Below are 19,658 nucleotides of genomic sequence, written 5' to 3' on the forward strand. Positions count from 1 at the left end.
GTTTCCCATGATCCCTTCAAACACAGCAGGTTCAATGTATTATCCCATTTTGTAATACATACAACTGAAATGGTGTCCTGCACTATTAACAGCAGCAAGGCTTAATAACTCAGAACTTGCTAAAGAAAGGAATGATGTACAAGAGAGAGAGTGAAGTCTGAAGAGAATGATATGAGGGAGGGAGGCATAGAAAGAATGAATTATGGTAAAGGGAGTGATGTGCGGAGAGAACGATCTACAAAGGGAGGTAGAGTGAGGTGTGGAGAGAGGAATGGAGAAAAGGCTATGCTCCCTTCTCCCTATGACCATCAGGCTCCTGAATCAGTGTGGATAACTTCACTCACCGCTGCTCTGAACCGATTCTATGACCTACAGACTCACTTTCAAGGACTCTTTACAACTCATGTTCTCAGATTATTTTTATTTGCTCAATTTGTCATATTTTGTAAATTGGTGTTTGTCAGTCTTCAACTGTTTATGTAGTTTTTTTGTAAAATTCGACTGTATTTCTTTCTTCCTGTCAAGGCCTGGAAGACAATGAATTTCCTGGAAGGATATAGTCATAGAATCAAAGAAATGTACGGCACAGAAACAGGCCCTTTGGCCCATCTAGTCCATGCTAAACTACTTAAACTGCCAACCCCTATTAATCTGTATCATGACCATAACCCTCCATACCACTCCCATTCACATATCTATCCAAACTTCTGTTAAACTTTGAAATTGAGCTTGCATGCATAACTTTCACTAGCAGCTCATTCCACACTCTCACGATTCTCTGAGTGAAGTTTCTCCCTCATGTTCTCCTTAAACATTTCCCCTTTCACCCTTAACTCATGACCTCTAGCTGTAGTCCCACCCAACCTCAGTGGAAAAAGCCTGCTTACATTTACCCTATCAATATGTAACACGTGAGAGGCAGTGCTCTGATGACGTAAAGCAACAGAGATTGGTTGAGAGTTTGAATAGGCGGGTCGCTGACGTTATGAAAGCTGTCAGGATAAAGCACCCCGTAGTGACATGCAAGCACTGGACAATGCTTTTGGCCTGATTGGAAGCCCAATGGAACTCATGGCGGGGTTTCAGAACGTGTGTCAGGAGAAGGGGGAGAAGCTCTCTGTTTTTATTTTCAGCTAGAGGCAGCTAAATTGCTTGCAGCGCAGAGGGTCATTCAGGCGGCTGAGGTGAATCAGTTAAGAATGGATTAGATAGCCAGGGGAGCCCAGTCCCATGACCGGATTGCATGCGGTCTTCGACAGTCTCGTAAGACGTGCCCCCCTCCATCTTTTGTTGAGCTGATCAGAGGGGTGCGGGAAGAGGAGGACACATCGGAGGTGAGGGAGGCCTCCATCAGCGGGGTACAGTTCTCGGAAGTGGTCCCCTGCGATGGAGTGGCCACGGATAGCCTACTCCGGGGAGCGATACAGGAGATTGTGGCAGAGTTGATAACTGACATGTCTCGGTTGTTATCAACGGGTGTGACCCCCTCATATGATGGAGCTGATGGAGTGGGGTGGATTCCCCAAGGGGACGAACAATGCGGAGGGCTGTTGGCAGCAGGTGTCACACCAGAAGGAGAGTGAGCCCTCGGGTACCTCAGCAGGGAGAGTCGTTGGGAGAACTTAGAGGGGACCCAGTGAGGTAGCGGCCTGGTGTCTCTGGGGGAACATGTTCCCAGCAAGGTACCAAGGAATCCCCAAAATCAAAAGGCCCAATTCCTGAAGGCTTAGTGGGACCATGCTCCAGTGAGTCACTATGGATAGAGGGTATTTATGCCAAAGCCAATGCTTGACACCAGGTCACCGATCACGTTATTGCACTGTTCATTTTACAACCAGTATCCAAAGCATTTACCATTGACACCATTCAGGGCACTGGAGATCTGGGGGCTTAGTGCTGGTGATTATCCATACGATGGTTGTCAGTGAAGTTGGAGTTCTCGCAGGCCGATGTGGGAGTGCTGGTTTGTCTGGACCCGGTTGACAAGGGTGGCATTTCAATTCTGGTACAGACCAACACTCCTCTTGTGAAGAGGCTCATGGGGGCCTGCAAGGGAAGGCTGGTGAGAGCTTTCTGGGAACATTGTCTGTGCATCAAGTGTTTCGAGTTGCTTTTGAGGAAGTGCGTGGCTGCATTGGGCCAGATACTGAATTTAGACGAGGGACTGTATGGTTCACCCAGTCAAAGCCACTGGTGGTCCGGCCCAGGGAAGAGTGAAGGGGACCCTCAAATTTCCCAGAGTACCTGAGGGCAAGGCACTCTGGAAGACTACAAAGGGGAGTTGGGATTTACTGGTGAGGTTCGAATAGCAGAAGCCCTCGGTTGTACAGGTGAGCAGGGTGGCAGTGATTGTCAGGAACACTGCGAAGAGGGAGGTCACCTTCAAGCATGAGATGCCCCTAGCACATCTGTTCCTGGTGACGGTAATGTCTAGTGTCCCTGTGAGACAAGCCAGGGAGAAACTATTGGAAAAAGGGAGAAAGTTGACCGCTGAGTTATACAACTTCAGGGACTCTCAGGTTTCTGTGGGTTGGAAGAGAAGGTTGGTTGAGAAGATATTGAAGCTGGAAGCTGTCTTTTCACTAATGAGTTTGATGTTGGTTGTTCCAAGAGCACTCAACACGCTATCCGGGTGACCAAGGACACCCCGATTAGAGAGTGATCGTGGTTGCTGGCCCCTGCAGACATGGAAGATGTTTGGCAGCATTTGTGTAAGTTGAAGAAAGCTGGGAGCCCCCGAGTTCTGAACCCCCTATGCGTCCCCCAATAGTAATGGCTAGGAAGAAGAATGGGAAGGTATGGATGTGTGTGGACTATAGGACTCTGAATAGGCACACCGTCTGTGACCAGTATACCGTCCCGAGGATTGAAGACACGCTGGCCTGTGAGTGGTGCGAAGTGGTTCAGTGTGCTGGACTTTAGAAGTGGATATTACCAGATCCCTGTCAGTGAGGCTGACAAAGAGAAGACGGATTTTCCCAGTTCAAAAGGATGTCCCAGGGCATATCAGGAGCCTGCAACCTTCTAGTGGGTCATGGAGAAGATGGTGGGGGATATGAACTTGCATGAAGTATTGGTGTCTCTGGATGACCTCAGTGTTTGGACCCACCTTGGAAGAACATGAAGCGAGGCTGCTGAAGGTGCTGGGCCTCCTGAAAGCTGAAGGGTTAAAACTTACCCTGGGCAAGTGCCAGTTCTGTCAAATGTCTATTAGCTACATTGGGCACATAGTCTCATGAGATGGAGTAGCTACAGATCTGGCTAAGATAGGGGTGGTGACCACTTGGCCAAGAACCCGGACTCTGTGCTCATTCCTCGGGTTCTGTAGTTACTATCAGAGGTTTGTGAAAGGCTACGCGAATGTGAGTCACCTGTTGAATCAGATTCTGTGTGGTTACCATCCCTTAGGAGGGGGAGAAAAGGACAGGAGTGTGGAGAGTATCTTAGCCTGTCAGAGCCCTTTGGACTGAGGTGGGATGCAAAATGTGAGGAGACCTTTCAGTTGCTGAAGGAGCTGTTGACCCAGGCACCGGTGCTGGCTTTTGTGGACTCCTGATTGCCATATGAACTGAACACAGATGCCAGCCGAGAGGGCTTCGGGGCGTCCTGTATCAGAATCAGGGCACCGGGTTGAGACCCATAGTGTTTGTCAGCTGGTGTCTGTCGTCCTCTGAGAAAAACTATCCCTCACACAAGTTGGAATTTCTGGCGTTGAAATGGGCGGTGGTGGATAAGCTGAGTGACTACTTTGATGGGGCCAAGTTTGAGGCGAGGACGGACAACAACCCCTAACTTATATCCTGTCCTCGGCGAAACTGAATGCCACAGGCCATCGGCAGTTGGCAGCGTTGTCTACCTGTGATTTCAGCCTGGAGTGCTGGCCGGGAAGCAGGAACATTGATGCTGATGCTTTGTCCCGATGGGTGCATGAGGGATTGGACAGGAACGAGGAGTGGGAAAGCGTTCCTGCCCCGGGGGTGAAGGCCATGTGTTAGTTTGCCATCACTGTGAAGGCAGAGGAAAAGGAGAGGCAGGATCAAGCATGAATCAATTGGGAGCTTCAGAAGACACGATACCCCAAGTTTACTGTAACCTGACTGCTCTGAAGACAAATCAGCTGCCGAAATTGAGTGCTGGGGAAGCGGCAGCTGCTCAGTGAGATGACCCAGGCATCGGTACCATTTGGTCAGCGGTCGAATAGGGAGACATGGCTCAGGCAGAAAAAATTAAACATGCCTCAGTGTCTCCATTACTGCGAGAATCGCCTTGGAGTTGAAGAACCAGATCTTATACCAGATCACGTCATCCCCAGACCAACCCAAGCGTTGCCAGCTGGTTCCACCCAAGAAGTATCAGAGGATAGTGTTGAAGTCACTTCATGGTGTTTCTGGACATTTGTGGTGGAAAAGACCTATGGATTGCTCAGAGACTGGTTTCACTGCCCCGGATGAAGTCAGAGGTTGAAAAATACTGCAAGTCGTACATTCGATGCATATGGCGGAAGACGCTGCCTACACGGGCAACTTCCTTGATCCGCTTGCAGACTGCAGGGCCCCTGGACCTGGTGTGTAGGGACTTCCTATCCGTAGAACCCGATGCTAGCAACATGGCGAATGTCTTCGTTATCATGGACCACGACACCAGATATGCCCAGGCTTTTCCTACCAAGGACCAGAGGGTATCCATAGTGGCCAAAGTGCTATGGGGAGAAGTATTTCATTTATTATGGTCTTCCCAGGTGGATACATAGTGACCAGGGACAGGAATAGATAGCAGGCTCATCCACAAGTTACTAGGTGTGCTTGAAGTTGAGGAGCAGAGGACCCCACCCTATCATCCATAGGTTGATTCCCAGCCTGAGAGGTTTAATCAGACCTTGCTGGACATGCTTGGGACCTTAGAGATCACCAAGAAGAGCAGGTGGAGTCAACATATTGGACATCTGGTTCACAGTTACAACTGTAATCGAAATGAGGCTACTGGGTACTCACCATTCTATCTGATGTTTGGGAGTGAGGCAAGGTTGTCCATTGTTTTGTTACTATCAAGGCTGACTTACCACCGAAGACTTACTTGAAGTGTGTGTCTGACATGGGAAGAGAGCTGTAAAGGGCTTATTAATTAGCTGGGGTTGCTGCTGCCAAGCAGAATGAAGAAAGTAAGAGGAGGCATGATCAAAAGTTGAGGTAGGAGACAGAGTCCTCATAAGTTGGTGGACCGCTGGATGGCTAAGCCTTAAGTGATGGTGAGTCAAATGTCAAACTTACCAGTTTTCTGGGTGAAACCAGATGATAGAAATGGGCCCGTCAAAAGTCTCCATTAGAACCACCTGTTGCCCCTGGGCCAAGATGTGCAGGTAGACCCAAAGCCCGACTTGGAGCCTACACCTGGTAAGAGGACTCTGCAGAAATGTGGGGCGACTGCAGGGCTCACAGCAGGAGAGGTTAGGCCAGCCCCCACCCCTGAGAGGGATGCTGATTCGGAGGATGAGGACCTGGATGTGTGGTATATGCTGCCCTTTGCTAACTCCCCATTGATTGAGGAAGAGACTTCCAGCCCTTCTCCCGCTGAGTCAGGGGAAGTGGGGCAGGGCTATCAGTGGACAGCTTGAATTGCAGCAGGACCCTGCAAGGGATGAAGTGGGACTTGGCCACAGGACAGAGGGGTCCAAGTTGCAGGTGGGTATAAGTCTGGGGAAGCCTTGCCAGGAAGACTAGGAGTATCCATAGTCCTGTCTGAACCTGAAGAGTTAGGTGAGTGGGTATGGGGGTCTCAGAGAATGAGGGGATCACCAGATAGGCTGGCCTATGTTGCACCAGGGGAACGTGACCCTTACCATTTTGGGGAGCTATGTCACCGCCTTTTACATCTGTGTTGGGCTTTGTTCTTTGCAGGAAGGGTTAGCAAATTATCTCAACGCCATGAGGACATGACTAAATTTAGTGGAGGGGAGAGCGTAAAGCACTGTAATGGCCTCTCTGTAAGGTCTCACTGCTAAGGTAATGGTTTCTCTGTAGCAGCAACGTTTGGGTTATGACTAGAGATAATGGGGCTTTGGAATGGGTGCCATCCAATGAGAGGGATGTTGTTCTTTCTTGTGGGTCTGGGAACAGGGATTTCACATCTTTTGTCGGGGAGAGATAAGGAGAGAAGATGTGAACGGAGAGAGTTGGTAGACTGCTGGACGGAGTGAACCTGGAGTGAGGGTCCGAGGGTCGGCTATGCTCCGAGGAGGTCAACGGGGAACAAGTGGACAGACCCACAAGCTCCAAAACTGCGCATTAGACTGTTTCATGAGAATGGGCCTTTTTCTTTTTTTGTTTCTTTACTAACCATATAGTCATTATGAAGCTGAATCGTTTAATCACATATTGTGCACTGTTTGTTACAGGGGAAATCATCACACAGCATCCACCCAAACAAGATTTCTCAAGTTTGGCCAGGCTGGGAGCTAGGTGAAGCCGCTAGCCAAATCGAGAGTTACATATATCCTTCACAATTTTGTATACCTCTATCATATCATACCCTCAATCTTCTATGACCCAAGGAATAAAGTCCTAACCTATTCAATCTTTCCTTATAACTCAGGTTCTCCAGACCCAGCAACATTCTTGTAATTTTCCCTGCACTCTTTCAGTCTTATTTACAACTCTCCTGTAGGTAGGTGACCAAACCCGCAAATAATTGTCCAAATTACGTCTGACTTCCCACAATACTCACATATTAGGTGTTATAAGACGTCAACATAACATCCAATCTCCTATACTCAATATTTTGATTTATGAAGGTCAACATGTCAAAAGCTTTCTTTATGAGCCTGTCTACCTGTGCCGCCACTTTCAGTGAATTATGGACCTGTATGCCCAGATCCCTCCGTTCTACCGCACTCCTCAGTGCCCCACTGCTCACTGTGTAAGACCTTCCCTGGATGGTTGTAACAAAGTGCAACACCTTGCACTTGCCTGCATTAAATTCCACCTGCCTTTTTTCCAGTTGGCCTGGATCCCACTGCAGGCTCTGATAGTCTTCTCCACTGTCTACTACAGCCCCAGTTTTGATGTCACTCTCAAATTCTCTGATCCAGTTAAACAACATCTCCATCCAGATCATTGATATATATGACAAAAACAACGGACCCAGCACTCCATTAGTCAAGTGACTGAACCTTCCTGACCAACCTCCCATGTGGGACCTTGTCAAATGTCTTGCTACAGTATATGGTAACATACAGGTACTTTGATAACAGACATACTTTGAACTTTAACGTACGAAGACAAGAGGCTCTGAGAGAATAATATATGAGGGAGGGTGTGAGGTATTGGGAGAAATGGGTGAGAGAGGAAGAGAGGGAAGGAAGAGTTGAGAATGAAGTTCCTCAATCAGCCTGCCCAGCTGAGGCACATTACCTGCAGCAGCTTTCCTTCCTGTCCCCACCATGACCCATCTTCCAATGCTTTCAGCTGCTTCTCATCAATTTCAAAATAATTAATTTGTCAAAATCTGCATCTGACACAAGTCTGACTTCACTTAAAAATATTTACTAAACTCTGGAAGAAAACTCCTCGTTACTTTGAATTTTCCATCCCAATGATGACCCTGAGCCTTGCAAAAAAAACAATGTAAGTGATTGGTTAAGTGAGCTGCCAATCATCTGCAACCATCCTATTGGCCCTGGATTCTCTGTCAAGCACATCAGCTGCTCAGCAAATCACAGAATCAAATAGGAAAGACTGTTAGATATGGGAGCATTCGGCATGTCGAGTCTGCTCTGTCTTTCAGTCATGGCTAATTTTTTCCAACCCCATTCTCCCTTACCAATCAAGTACCTACCAATTTCTGCTTTAAGTACATCTCAAAGACTTGATCTCCTCAGCCTTCTGTTGCAACAAATTTGCCAACATCTGGCTAAAGAAATTCCTCCACACCTCAGTTCTGAAGGGATGTCCCTTATTCTGAGCTGTACCCTCGGATCTTAGACTCTCCTTCCACTGGGTCTCCAGGCATCCACTTCAAGTCCACTCTGTCCAGTCCTTTTAGTACTTATTAGGTTTCATTGAGAAACTCCTTATTCCTTCTGAACAGGCCCAGTCACATCAATCATTCCAAAATTAAGCATTTCATTCCCAGATATAAGCCCTACGAGTACAGAGACGGGTTCTTAGCCTCCAGACTAACCATCAAAAACCCATATTTGTTGGAGAGTATAAGAACGAGGGTTGGGGGCTAGACAGAGTGGATGCTGAGAGGACAGCTCACTCAGTGGAAGAATCTAGAACTCAATAGATAAGTCTACAATGAGGGGGGGTGTCATGAGTTGAAGAAGTTCCTCTGTCAGGGAGCTGTGAACCTTTACAATTCCATCCCCAGCTGGCTGTGGAAGCAGAATCATCGAAAGCACTGAAGACAAAGAGAGATATGAAACACCACTGGTGTTCAGGAAAATGCAGCAGGGCCAAGATCAGATCACATCTTGTGAAAGGGGTAATAGGGTCGACTACACTCCAATTTCTTACAACATCGTACTTACCAGAGTGCAATTCCTAGAGTATTTAGATATCTTCACAGCCTTTAGCTGGTACATCATCTTACAAATAATCATGACACAAGCCCAGAGAGTAGAAATGCTGGATGCCAATGGACGGAATGAGGAATAGGGCAGGGCAAAAACCCAGAGGATTAGGAAGACGTAATTCATCAACGAGATCTGCAAAAGATTCAGAGACACTCAGTGGCCATCAGATGATTTAACAAGGAACCATGAAGATAACCCGAGGTCCTGCTATCTAAATGCACACACATTTCCACGCAGCCAGTTCATCAGAGATTGGGCCACACGGTGGTGATCATATCTGCTGTTTCTTTTTCCCCAGTCAAATACTCCTTACCTGATTCACCATGAAGACATCCTGAATGTGTTTGTTGTTGTCTGTCAGGGTCCCCAGATTTGGCCATGTGGGTAAAAATATTGATGGCTTAATCAATTGGATGGGTCTATCATGTCCGTTGGGCCAGTCTCTGGCTAATATCTAATCCTTTCCCTTAGATCTACCCACCACAGCACTCCTGAATTCCAGCATCTTCATCTACATCTCCAGACCGGGAGGTCCCTATGGATCAGAAGATTGGTAGGGCCTCATTCAGCTGCTGGCCCCAGCCTCTTATGCGAAGACGGAGCTAAGTTGCCTCCCAGATGCTGGAAGCTTCAGCTGTCCTAAATTAATTTTCACATCTTTGAACCTATGCTTCCTAGCTTTGAATCAAGTGAAATCTAAATCAGTATTCTGAGTTAATTTTTTCTTCAATTTCAGGATGTGGAAAACCAAAATTTCTCTTGTCTCCCACCCTGGCCATCCATGCTATTTATTATTTAAAAGACACTCTACTTTCTTTGCAACCAGGTCGGGTGCAGGAGTACGAAGTATGAAGGTGCAGTGTGACAGGAGCTTCCTGAGTTGAGCCAAACCAGTTCAGCATTAATTTTGCTCTTGTGAAAGTTGTGCAAAGGCAGTGTTAGGATAATGTCCTCTAGACTACAATAGTTTGCAGTTAGTGTGCAGATGGCTCAGGCAAGAAAGGTCTTTGAAGAGTAAAGTTTTCCTTTGCAGAGCAGGGGACTGCAGCCACTTGGCATATGGAGACAAGATTAGGTTGTAATCAATTGATGTAAGGCACAAACTCTAACTAAGGGATTATTACTTTAATTTCAATGTATCATTAGTTGTTAGCCTGTAGTGTTTTTTTTACTTCTAACAGCTGTATTGTGAATGGTGACTGATATTGCAAATAAGGAATTTGAACTTGTTAAGACTGTACCACAGCTCTGAGGGGCCAAAGGGTGCGGGGTAGCCCCCTCCTTTGTGAGAATCGCAAGAGCATTATTGGGTTGAGTCAGAGGACCCAGGAAATGAGAGAGAGACCTGGCCATTGTCTCCTGGAGACAACGTTTGTGGACTGGGGACTATGCTACGTGCAAGCCCTCGGGCAAAGTGGGCTGGTTGAGAGAGAGATTGCATCACCCCAACCTGATTGACATCTACTACCCGGCGAGTTAGGATAAAAGGGGGGGCTGTAGGGACAGCCCCTCAGACGCACCAGAGGAAACGCTAGCAATCCCGTAATAGCGGGAAGCCATTTGAAGGAAGCCACGTGCGTTCGGTTCCCTTGCCTGGGGGCTGGTGGCTGGTACCACGGAAAACGACTTGGAACTAACAACAGGGAACCAACTCCCCCGACGCAACGGATTGGCCTCATAAAGACTCGGGCAAGTTTCAAACCGTCTCTCTCTTAAACCCAAAGAGCTGCAGCTTGAAGCTGCATCTTTCCATCGGACAATACAATACAATATCCCCCCAGACAAACGATAGAGCTATTGCTTAATTGATGATTATTATTATACCTGTGTTTTTAGATTGAGTATTGACGACGTATTTTACCTGAATGTCTGTATTAATCTTATTTTTGTGCCCCTTTATAAATAAAGACTTTTAAAAATAGTACCATCAGACTTCAACGGTCCTCTCTATCTTTGCTGGTAATTGACCCAGTTACGGGGTTTGTAACAAACTAAACAAGGTTACCAATTGGTCAATATCTGTAACTGCTGGTCAATTCTGTACAAGAATGGCATTTCTCTGTTCAGACCTCAGATTTGGCAGGTTGGCAGGTCCATGCTGTTCTCCTTGTGTGTTTGAGTTGTCAGAGTCCTCACATTCTCACTGTGTTAATCTGCTCACCTCTCTCAGTGTGATCCAAATGATAAAGGACGAGACGATCTTGATGATGTGAAGTTCCAGTAGTCTCCACACCAAGACCTGAGCTTTGTTCACCAGCTCCAGGAACTTCAGAAACAGGGTGGTCAGTCTGTCAATCACCATACTCCAGGGACAGGGGCTTGCTGCAATGGAAAAGAGAGGAGGTTCCTCACATTCCCTAGGAAAAGAACCCTTTACTTCTCCTTCTACCCCCCTATGGAAAAGACAGTCTCAGGGACAGATCTGTCTGCACAAGGACTACAGTTCTTTCCTCCAACATCCTGAGATAAATTACTATTCAACTACTCCCCAGTGTAACAGCTCAGATACACTCCAAAGCCACACACATTTCCAGTCGATAATGTGTTTCCTTCGGAAGTCAATGTTGAACTTGGGATCAGATCACTGGGGGTAGGAACTGTGGCCCGAGAAGCAGCTGCTCTCTCCAAGTCAAAGCCAAGGTTCTGCCTGCAGAACTCCACCAGTTCCTCCTGGGTGTTCAGAACCAAATTTAAAGCCATTCCTTTCTTTACCTGTTGACCTGTCCATGGGACATAGCTACTCACAGCTCCCTTCAAAATGGCGATATTTCTAGTCTGGTGACACCTGGAGAAGGCAGATCTCTATCCTGACGGTAAGGAAGGGCAAAACAGCACCAAGGCCACAGTGAAGGAGTCAAATATCAATTCAGAACCTTGCAAATTTGAAGCTCAAGACTGCTCTTCAATATCTGTGGAAGAATAAGTGCTCTAGAATTAATAAAATCCATCTCCAAAAATCTAAAAAAGAGGGTGGCATGGCTTTACCTAACTTTCGTTTATATTATTGGGCAGCTAATATACCTTTTGGTCTTTCTTCCATGGCCAACCCGAGTGCCCTAATTGGGTGGCAATGGAGTTGAGCTCCACTAAAGAACTATCTATCTCTGCACTTCTTGGCTCTGCACTCCCTAGCAGTCTGTCCAGATCAATAGCTAATCCTCTTGTTAGACACACTTTGCGTATATGGGCTCAGTTTAGGAAATGCTATGGTTTCCATGGTTTTTCCGTTTCCAGCCCTGTTGTACATAATCACCTTTTTTTACCTACCTTTTTTTCAGCATTCCATGTTTGGTATAGGAAGGGCATTAGACATTTTGAAGATCTTTTCATTGATAATCACTTCGCTTCTTTTCAGCAGCTCTCTGTTAAGTTCAATCTGCCCAATGCTCATTTTTTTAGATATCTCCAAATTAGACACTTTATTGCTCCTTTAATTCCTAACTTTCCTGAAATGCCTGCGAAAAATGCTATGGACTTATTTCTTTCCATTAATCCACTAGGTAAAGGTTTAATATCAATTATTCGAGATAAATTAGCAGCCTTACGACAGGCCCCTGTGGATAAAATTAAAATGGCATAGGAGCAGGATTTAAATACCTCCTTATCTGAGGAGAGCTGGGATTCAGTTCTCAAATCGGTTAACTAAACCTCTCTTTGTGCTCGCCACTGCCTTTTACAGTTTAAGATTGTTCATAGAGCCCATATGTCTAAATCTAAACTATCTCGATTCTACCCTGACATTAGTCCGCTCTGTGATAAATGCAAGAGGGGCGTGGCCTCTCTCATTCATATGTACTGGTTCCGTCCTAGCTTGGAGAAATTTTGGAAAGATGTCTTCACTACGTTATCGTATATTCTGAATCAGCACCTAGAACCAAACCCCTTAATTGCCTTGTTCGGTTTCTGGGGCGAGACAGATTTACGTCTGAGTCTGACCAAATGCCGAATATTATCCTTTGCCTCTCTCCTGGCTAGACGCTTGATCCTCCTCAGATGGAGAGATGTTGCCCCGCCCACTCATGCTCAATGGCTTAACGACATCATGGCCTGCTTGGACCTTGAAAAAATTCATTATTCAGTTCTTAATTCGGACCTAAAGTTCCATAAGGTCTGGGGACCTTTTATCGAGTACTTTCATAACCTTCCTCTTGACTAGGGTTTTTTTCTTTTCGTTCCCTTGCTTTCAGCTCCCTTTTTTCTCTGGTAGAAGGCATTATTATCCTCTGTTGCTAAGTGTATTCACAGTCTGGGAGTTTGATTGTCCTGATTTATATTCTCTATATTGTGTTGTGGTTGGTCTGGGTTTTTTTTTTGTGTTGTGGGGCTTGGGGAGGATACTAAGTTTACTTGTTTTCAATTTAGGTGCTTTTTTCTTAAATTCTCCTTCTTTGTATCATATTGTCATTGTATGCTTAATTTTGCACTGTATTAATGTTCCTCATTGTGATTTGGGGTTTTTTAATTCGTAAAATGTATAAAAAAACCTAATAAAAAAAAGACTGCTCTTCAAAATTCCTCCAAATCACTTGCTATGTGATCTCCTGGTGCAGTCTCAATCCCACCTTTTCATTTCTGGTTTCTTTTTCTTGGGATCTATCATTCTCACACAATTATCCTACCTTTCTAACCACAGGACATTTTACCCAAATTCCACTGACACATCACCACAGCCACTAGCTGAACAGACTGGACCATGTTCGTACAAACAAGTGTGGTACTTACAAAGCCATCCCATGCCTTCATCTTGGCCTCTCCGACCACATCTCCATATTGTTAATCCCAGCACACTGACCACTGCTGAAAATGGAGAAACTGGTCAGGAGGACCATCATTGTGTGGCCTAATAAGGCTATCTCTATGCTTCAGGACTGTTCCGAACAGACAACTGGCTGATGTTCAAGGAGGTCTGGTACACTGTCTTTGAGCCTCGTGACAGAACAGTTCTCTGAGCAACCTCACCTAGGGCTTCAAGAGGGAAAAGGCCACCTACACACAAAAAATTCAGGGACACCTGTCCGATAACAACTTCCGCCATACGTGGCTGGGCATCATGGGCATTACTGACCACACGAGGAAAAAGAGTCTCGACTGTACCAGTGACGCCTCCCTCTCCGACATTCTAAACAACTTTTATACACGCCTGGAGGCATGCACCAGCCACAAAAGCTACTCTCCCCTCAGGCGAGCAGCCACTCTTTGTAACAGCGGCAGACATGAGAAGGTCTCTGCGGAGACTCAACCCCTGTGAGGCAACTGGGCCAAAAACAACAGCCCAGGCTGGGTACTCAAGGAGCGTGCACGCCAGCTCACTGACATCTTCACAGACACCTTCAACACATCACTCATCCAACCCCGCTGTTTTCCCCACATGCTTCAAGTCAGCCATCATCATCCCTGTACCAAAGAACTCTACACCTTCAGATTGAAGCAATTACTGACACCAGTCGTTATGAAGTGCTTTGAATAGCTGATAATGGCACATCTCAAAACATCCATTCTTGCCACATTGGACATTCACTGGTATACTCACTGACAGAGTGCTCTATGACAGATGCCATGCACCTTGCCCTGACTCACCTATAAACAAGGACCCTTATATCCGAATGCTGTTTCTGGATTTCAGTTCAACACTATTGTCCCACAGATCTTGTGAACAAACTCCTACTCCTCAGTGTAACCTGGTGCTGGGACTTCCTAACCAACAGAACTCAGATAGTCAGGACTCACTATCGCTCCTCCTTGCCCATCATCCCCCAGGGCTGTGTGCTGAGCCCACCGCAGTATGCTCTTCACACGTGACTGCACCTGAGCAATCACCTTGTCAAGTTAGCTGATGGCACAACAGTAGAGGGGGTCATCAGTAACAATGATGAGAAAGCCTATAGAGAGGAGATGGAAGCACTCGAGGCCTGGTCCTAGGTAAATAACCTCCTCCTTAATATCAACAAGACAAAGCTGATGGTTATCAACTTCAGGAGAACTTACATCACCCACACAGCCTTTTACATTGACAGAACAGCAGTGGAAATGCCAAGCAGCTTCAAACTCATGGCAGTGCACATCACATACAACCTCTCATAGCACCAGAACACATCCTACACTTCCAAGGTAATGCACTTAACATACTTATGACAGCATTGTAGGAAGCCAGTTTGTCCATTTGGTCTATGGCTGCTCTCATCAGTCCCCTTTCATGTTACCATTTAGGAAAGATCCTCAGAACCATATTCAGAGTAAACCCCAGTGTCCAGCTCACACCTAAAGTTGAAAAATCACTGACGAATAAAATCATTTTGCCAGAACCCAACCACTATTCTCTTTAGACAGTACAGACTGTTCCTGCAATGGTATCCAGAGGCCCAGAATATTGATCCAGAGGTATGAGCTTAATCCCACAACAGCAGCTGGGGAATGCAAATTCAGGTAATGAAGTTAATGTGATTTTAAGGCCAACTCAGTAATGGTGCCCATGAGACTATCAAGTAATCATCAAATCTGATCAAGCAGAAGGGAGCTGACATCCTTTCCTGGTCTCCAGCCTGTGATTCCAGACCTACCAATGTTATTGCACTAAAATTAACATTTTTGTTCTAATTGTATTCTTTATTATAAAATTATGCGTGATTTGTGTTTAATTTATGTTTTTTCTCTTGTGAATGGCTCTTCTATGATGCAATGTGCCCATGTTGCAAATAAGTTTTTTTTTAATTTCACCTGTGTATTCCTGTACTTATACACATGACAATAAACTCCACTTAAGACTTTGAATCCTAACTGTCCTCTGAAATGAACCAGTAATCCAGGGATGGCAAATAAATGCTGGCTTGCTTTGGTCTCGTACAGAAAAGCAAAAAAAAAACAGTCCATTTGCTACATTCTACCTTACAGTCCTCTTTCATGTTGTACAGAATAACACAAGCAAGTATAAATCGCTGATGACTCAGTATCCAGTTGTTTGGAAACCCTGTCTGTCTCGTTAGGGGTTCTGAGATGTGACCAGGACTGAGGTTCACCTGGGGGTCAGTGTGTAATTAGGACCATCTGGAATCCAGAGCAGTCCAGGTCAGGAACATGGGTGGGTTTACAACTGTACTTAGGTACATTGCAGCAACGAACAGGGGTGAAGGTAGAAGTCCACATAAGCTGAAATTCAGTACTCAAGGCCACATGACCTTATCTAGGATTACCTTTATTATCTGGCTCAACCTCTACCTCCAAACGTAGGTCCTTGTCTTCGAAGCTGAGCTTCTCCAAGGTGTCACTCCTGTTCCTAATGCTTTCACTGTGTTCGTCATTCAACCTGGCAAAGAAAGCAATGTATCATGCCGCTGGATTCTCATAAAGCTGAAAAGAAGAGGCTCATTTATAAGGATAACTTTATTCTGGTTATCATCTGTTTAAAAACTGTTAAAACTTAAGTTGGAACCTACCAGCCATCATCTGAACTGTGATTTCTACCAGCCAGAAAGGCGGAGGAAAGGGGCACATTGCAACCCTGCCAATGTAACGCTCTCCTCCTGTCAAGGACCCTTATTTAAACACCGTTCCTTAATTGTCCCCAGTAAAATCTCTGGATCTACGGTACGAGTTGCAGAACTGTGGGAATATGTTCACCACACTGTGGTTATGAAGATGATAATCACGGTCTTCTTGTGGTCAATACAGGATGGACAATAATGCTGGTTCTGCTAGTAATGTCCTCATCTCATAACTTATTAAGAAAATAACAGGCTGATTTATCTTCAGAACCAGCCTCTGATGGATACTTATGCATTTATGCATTAAAGAATGCTGTCCTAAGCTTTGACATACTCAGTTTGAGATCCAGTTAACTGCCTTCAAAATTGGCCAAGCAAGCCACTCAATTGCAATTAACTTCTTATTGTCAGAAGGACAATTAGGAATGGAATGCGTATATTGACGTTGCTAGAAATACCCATACCATATCTCTATGGAAAGAAAGGTCAAACTAGCAATGAGAAGCTATCAGGAATTGAGGTTAATGGGAATGAAGGGTAAAGGTCTCTTCTGGCTGGGATCATGTCTTGTAAAGAGGAAGATAGTCATAGTTGCTGGATGGTAATCATTCCAGTTACGGAACATTGATAAAGAAATTGTTCACAGCTGCATTATTTGCAGCTGTTTTAAGATCAGAACACAGGAACACATTGTACAAGACATTGATGAGCTGCCAGTGGAATTTCGTGTTCCGTTTTGGTCACCCTGCTATAGGAGAAATGCCATTATGCTGGAAAGAGTGCAGAGGAGATTCAGCAGGGTGAGTTGTGGAGAGAGGCTGAACCGGTTAGGATTTGTTTCCATTGGAGCATAGAAGAATGAAGGGTGATCTTCTGGAGGCATATAAAATTCTGAGGGGCACAGATAGGGCAATTGTGCATAGTTTTCTTTTCCCGGGGGTTCAGGAACCAAGAACCAGAGGGCGTAGGTTTAAGGTGAGAGAGAAAAGAAATTAATACAAACCTGAGGGGTAACTTTTTTCCCCTGGGGGGGGGGTGGCCTGTATATGGAATGAGCTGTCTGAGGAAGATGATGAGGCAGGTACATTAACAGCATCTAAGAGGTACTGGGACAGGTACATGGGTAGGAAAGGTTTAAGAGGGAGGTGGCCAGACATTGACAGATGGGACTAGCTTAGATGGGGCTCTTGGTTGGTGTGGGCCAGCTGGGCCAGAGGGCCTATTTCCATACTTGTATGACTCCATGACCAGAAACAGGAGCTGAAGTGACTGTGCAGTCAGTCGCTTATGCCTGCTTAACTACTTAATATCATGTCTGGTCTTTCATCATCCCTACATTCACTCCACATCTCTCGATTCCCTTGGTATCCAAACATCTATTGATTGAATAGTGAGTAGTGATTGGTGAACAATATTCAGCTCTGTCTGCCCCCCGACAAATAAAGATGCAAGCTAGTAGGCCCCATTCAGGCATGAACTGATGTGACACGTTACAGAGGCAGGCTACGTCCAACTCCAAAAGAGACGCATTCTGATGCATTCTTTGGGGTGGTAGACTGGCTGGGGTGGTTGGTGAAATGCTGTTACAACACCAGTGATCCGGGTTCAATTCCGCTGCTGTCTGCAAGGAGTTTGCACAATCTGTCAGTGACTGCAGGGTTTTCTCCAAGTGTTCCAGTCCCTCACACATTTTGAAGACGTATGGGTCAGTAGGTTAATTGGTTTCATGGGCATAATTGGACAGCGCAGACTCTTTGGGCCAGAAGAGGCTGTAACTGTGCTGTATCTCTGAATAAAAAATAAAATACTGGGAATAATTTACAACAGAGAGATTCACTGGGGCTTTTTTGACAGCATCTCCCCACTCTTCAGTCACTATCACTTTTATCACACGAGCTGGAGTGGTTCCAAACAGCAGTTCACCGCTACCAGACAGGCAGCGCTCGCTGCTCTTGCCAGAGATGTCCGGCAAGATCCTGTAGATTAATAAAATAAAATTTATGAAGACTGAAAAGCAGACTTGACAGTAGCAGGAATGTTCCTGAAAAAAACTTTCTTTACTTTTACTTTAAGTTTATGGATTGATCAGTTTTCTAATGTAACAATATTTCTTATGATAATCAACTACAGAATCATTAATTACTGAGTTTGCAGGTTGAGTCAGTAGTAAGGAAGGCAAATAAGATGTTGGTATTAATTTTGAAAGGACTAGAATATAAAAGCAAAGATGTATTGCTGAGATTTTATAACACATGGATCGGTCTACATTTGGAATACTGTGAACAGTTTTGGGCCCCATATCTAAGAAAAAATGTGCTGGCATCAGAGAGGGTCCAGAGGAGGTTTACAAGGATGATCCTGGAATGAAAGGGATAATGTATGAGCGTCTACTGGTTCTGAGCCTGTACTTGCTGCAGTTCAGTTCAGTTCAGAATAGGGGGTGGGGTGGATAGCTCATTAAAACCTACCGAATACTGGATGTACAATCTTGGGGAAGTTTTGGATCAGAGGCTACAGACTCAAAATAGAAGGATGGCACTTTAGAACAGAGATGTGAAGGAATTTCTTTTGCTAGAGTATGGTGAATCTATGGACTTCACTGCCACAGGCATCTGTGGAGGCCAAGTCTTGGGTATATTTAAAGCACAAGTTGTAGGTTCTTGATTGGTAAAGGTGTCAAAGGTTATGGGAGGAAGCAGGAGACTAGGGCTGAGCATGGAATCGAATGGCCTAATTATGCTGCTACGTCACATGGTCTTGTGTTCATGAATGCTTGACAGTACAGTATCAAGTCCACTTTCAAACAGCAGCTGAGGCCTTGCTTTTCAGATCTGATCCCGAAGTAACCCCATTCTCTGCACTGTTGGCAAATGTTAGCTGAGACCCTGTGTTGAAGTCTCTTGACTGAGACCTATATACAGCACCTTCTGACGCAGATGTGAATGTGAGAACACCAATCAATGGCCATGGCCTAAAAAGGATCAAGTGTCTCACCCTACATGGAGAAAGTGAGCTGCAGGAATAAAGCAGAGTAAACATTATAATTGGCGACTTCAGAAGGAAGGACAATATTAGAACTCACCTCATGCTCAGCTTCCTAGCTTGAACTTTAATGCTGTAAAATAAAGGCAAACATTAATTTTTTTAAACTCATCGTGGTGTTTGTTGTTTATTTTATTTAGAGAAACAGCTTTGTAACAGGCCCTTCTAGACAACAAGCCCATGCCACCCATTACACCCATATGATCAATTAGCCTGCTAACCCATACATCTTTGGAATGAGGGAGGAAACCAGAGCATTCGGAGGAAACCGAGGCAGTCACAGGGAGAACACACAAACATCTTACAGACAATGGCGGATTTCAATCTGGCTCATGGTTAACGACGTTACGTTAACCATTACTTTAAAATGTAGCCGACAACATTGGCATTTACTGATGTCAATTTGACTGTGAGGCAGAAGACAGGTGGATTTCCCCCAGGTACTGTTTGATCCACGGGCAGTTCCCAGATCAGACAGACGCGCATGTGCTGCTGGAAGGCTATCAGCTCAGTGAAAGATGCCCTTTGATCCATGTTGGCCTTTCGCAAAGCAAGAGGTTTGCACA

General features: G+C 45.4%; 1 protein-coding gene across 1 annotated transcript in view; it reads right to left on the reverse strand.

The window, feature by feature from the left end:
- The window catches only part of LOC132400104 (piezo-type mechanosensitive ion channel component 2-like), a 237,667-nt gene that overhangs the window by 153,988 nt on the left and 64,021 nt on the right, over positions 1–19,658 (reverse strand). Inside the window, exons 12-15 of the mRNA XM_059981180.1 lie at positions 19,133–19,165; positions 15,760–15,872; positions 10,734–10,894; positions 8,528–8,704 (exon numbers count right to left, since the gene is read on the reverse strand). Coding sequence (XP_059837163.1) covers positions 8,528–8,704; positions 10,734–10,894; positions 15,760–15,872; positions 19,133–19,165 — 484 coding nt within the window. The remainder of the gene's footprint in view (positions 1–8,527; positions 8,705–10,733; positions 10,895–15,759; positions 15,873–19,132; positions 19,166–19,658) is intronic.

The sequence above is a fragment of the Hypanus sabinus genome, chromosome 9, assembly GCF_030144855.1.
Source record: "Hypanus sabinus isolate sHypSab1 chromosome 9, sHypSab1.hap1, whole genome shotgun sequence".
Classification (NCBI taxonomy): Eukaryota; Metazoa; Chordata; class Chondrichthyes; order Myliobatiformes; family Dasyatidae; genus Hypanus; species Hypanus sabinus.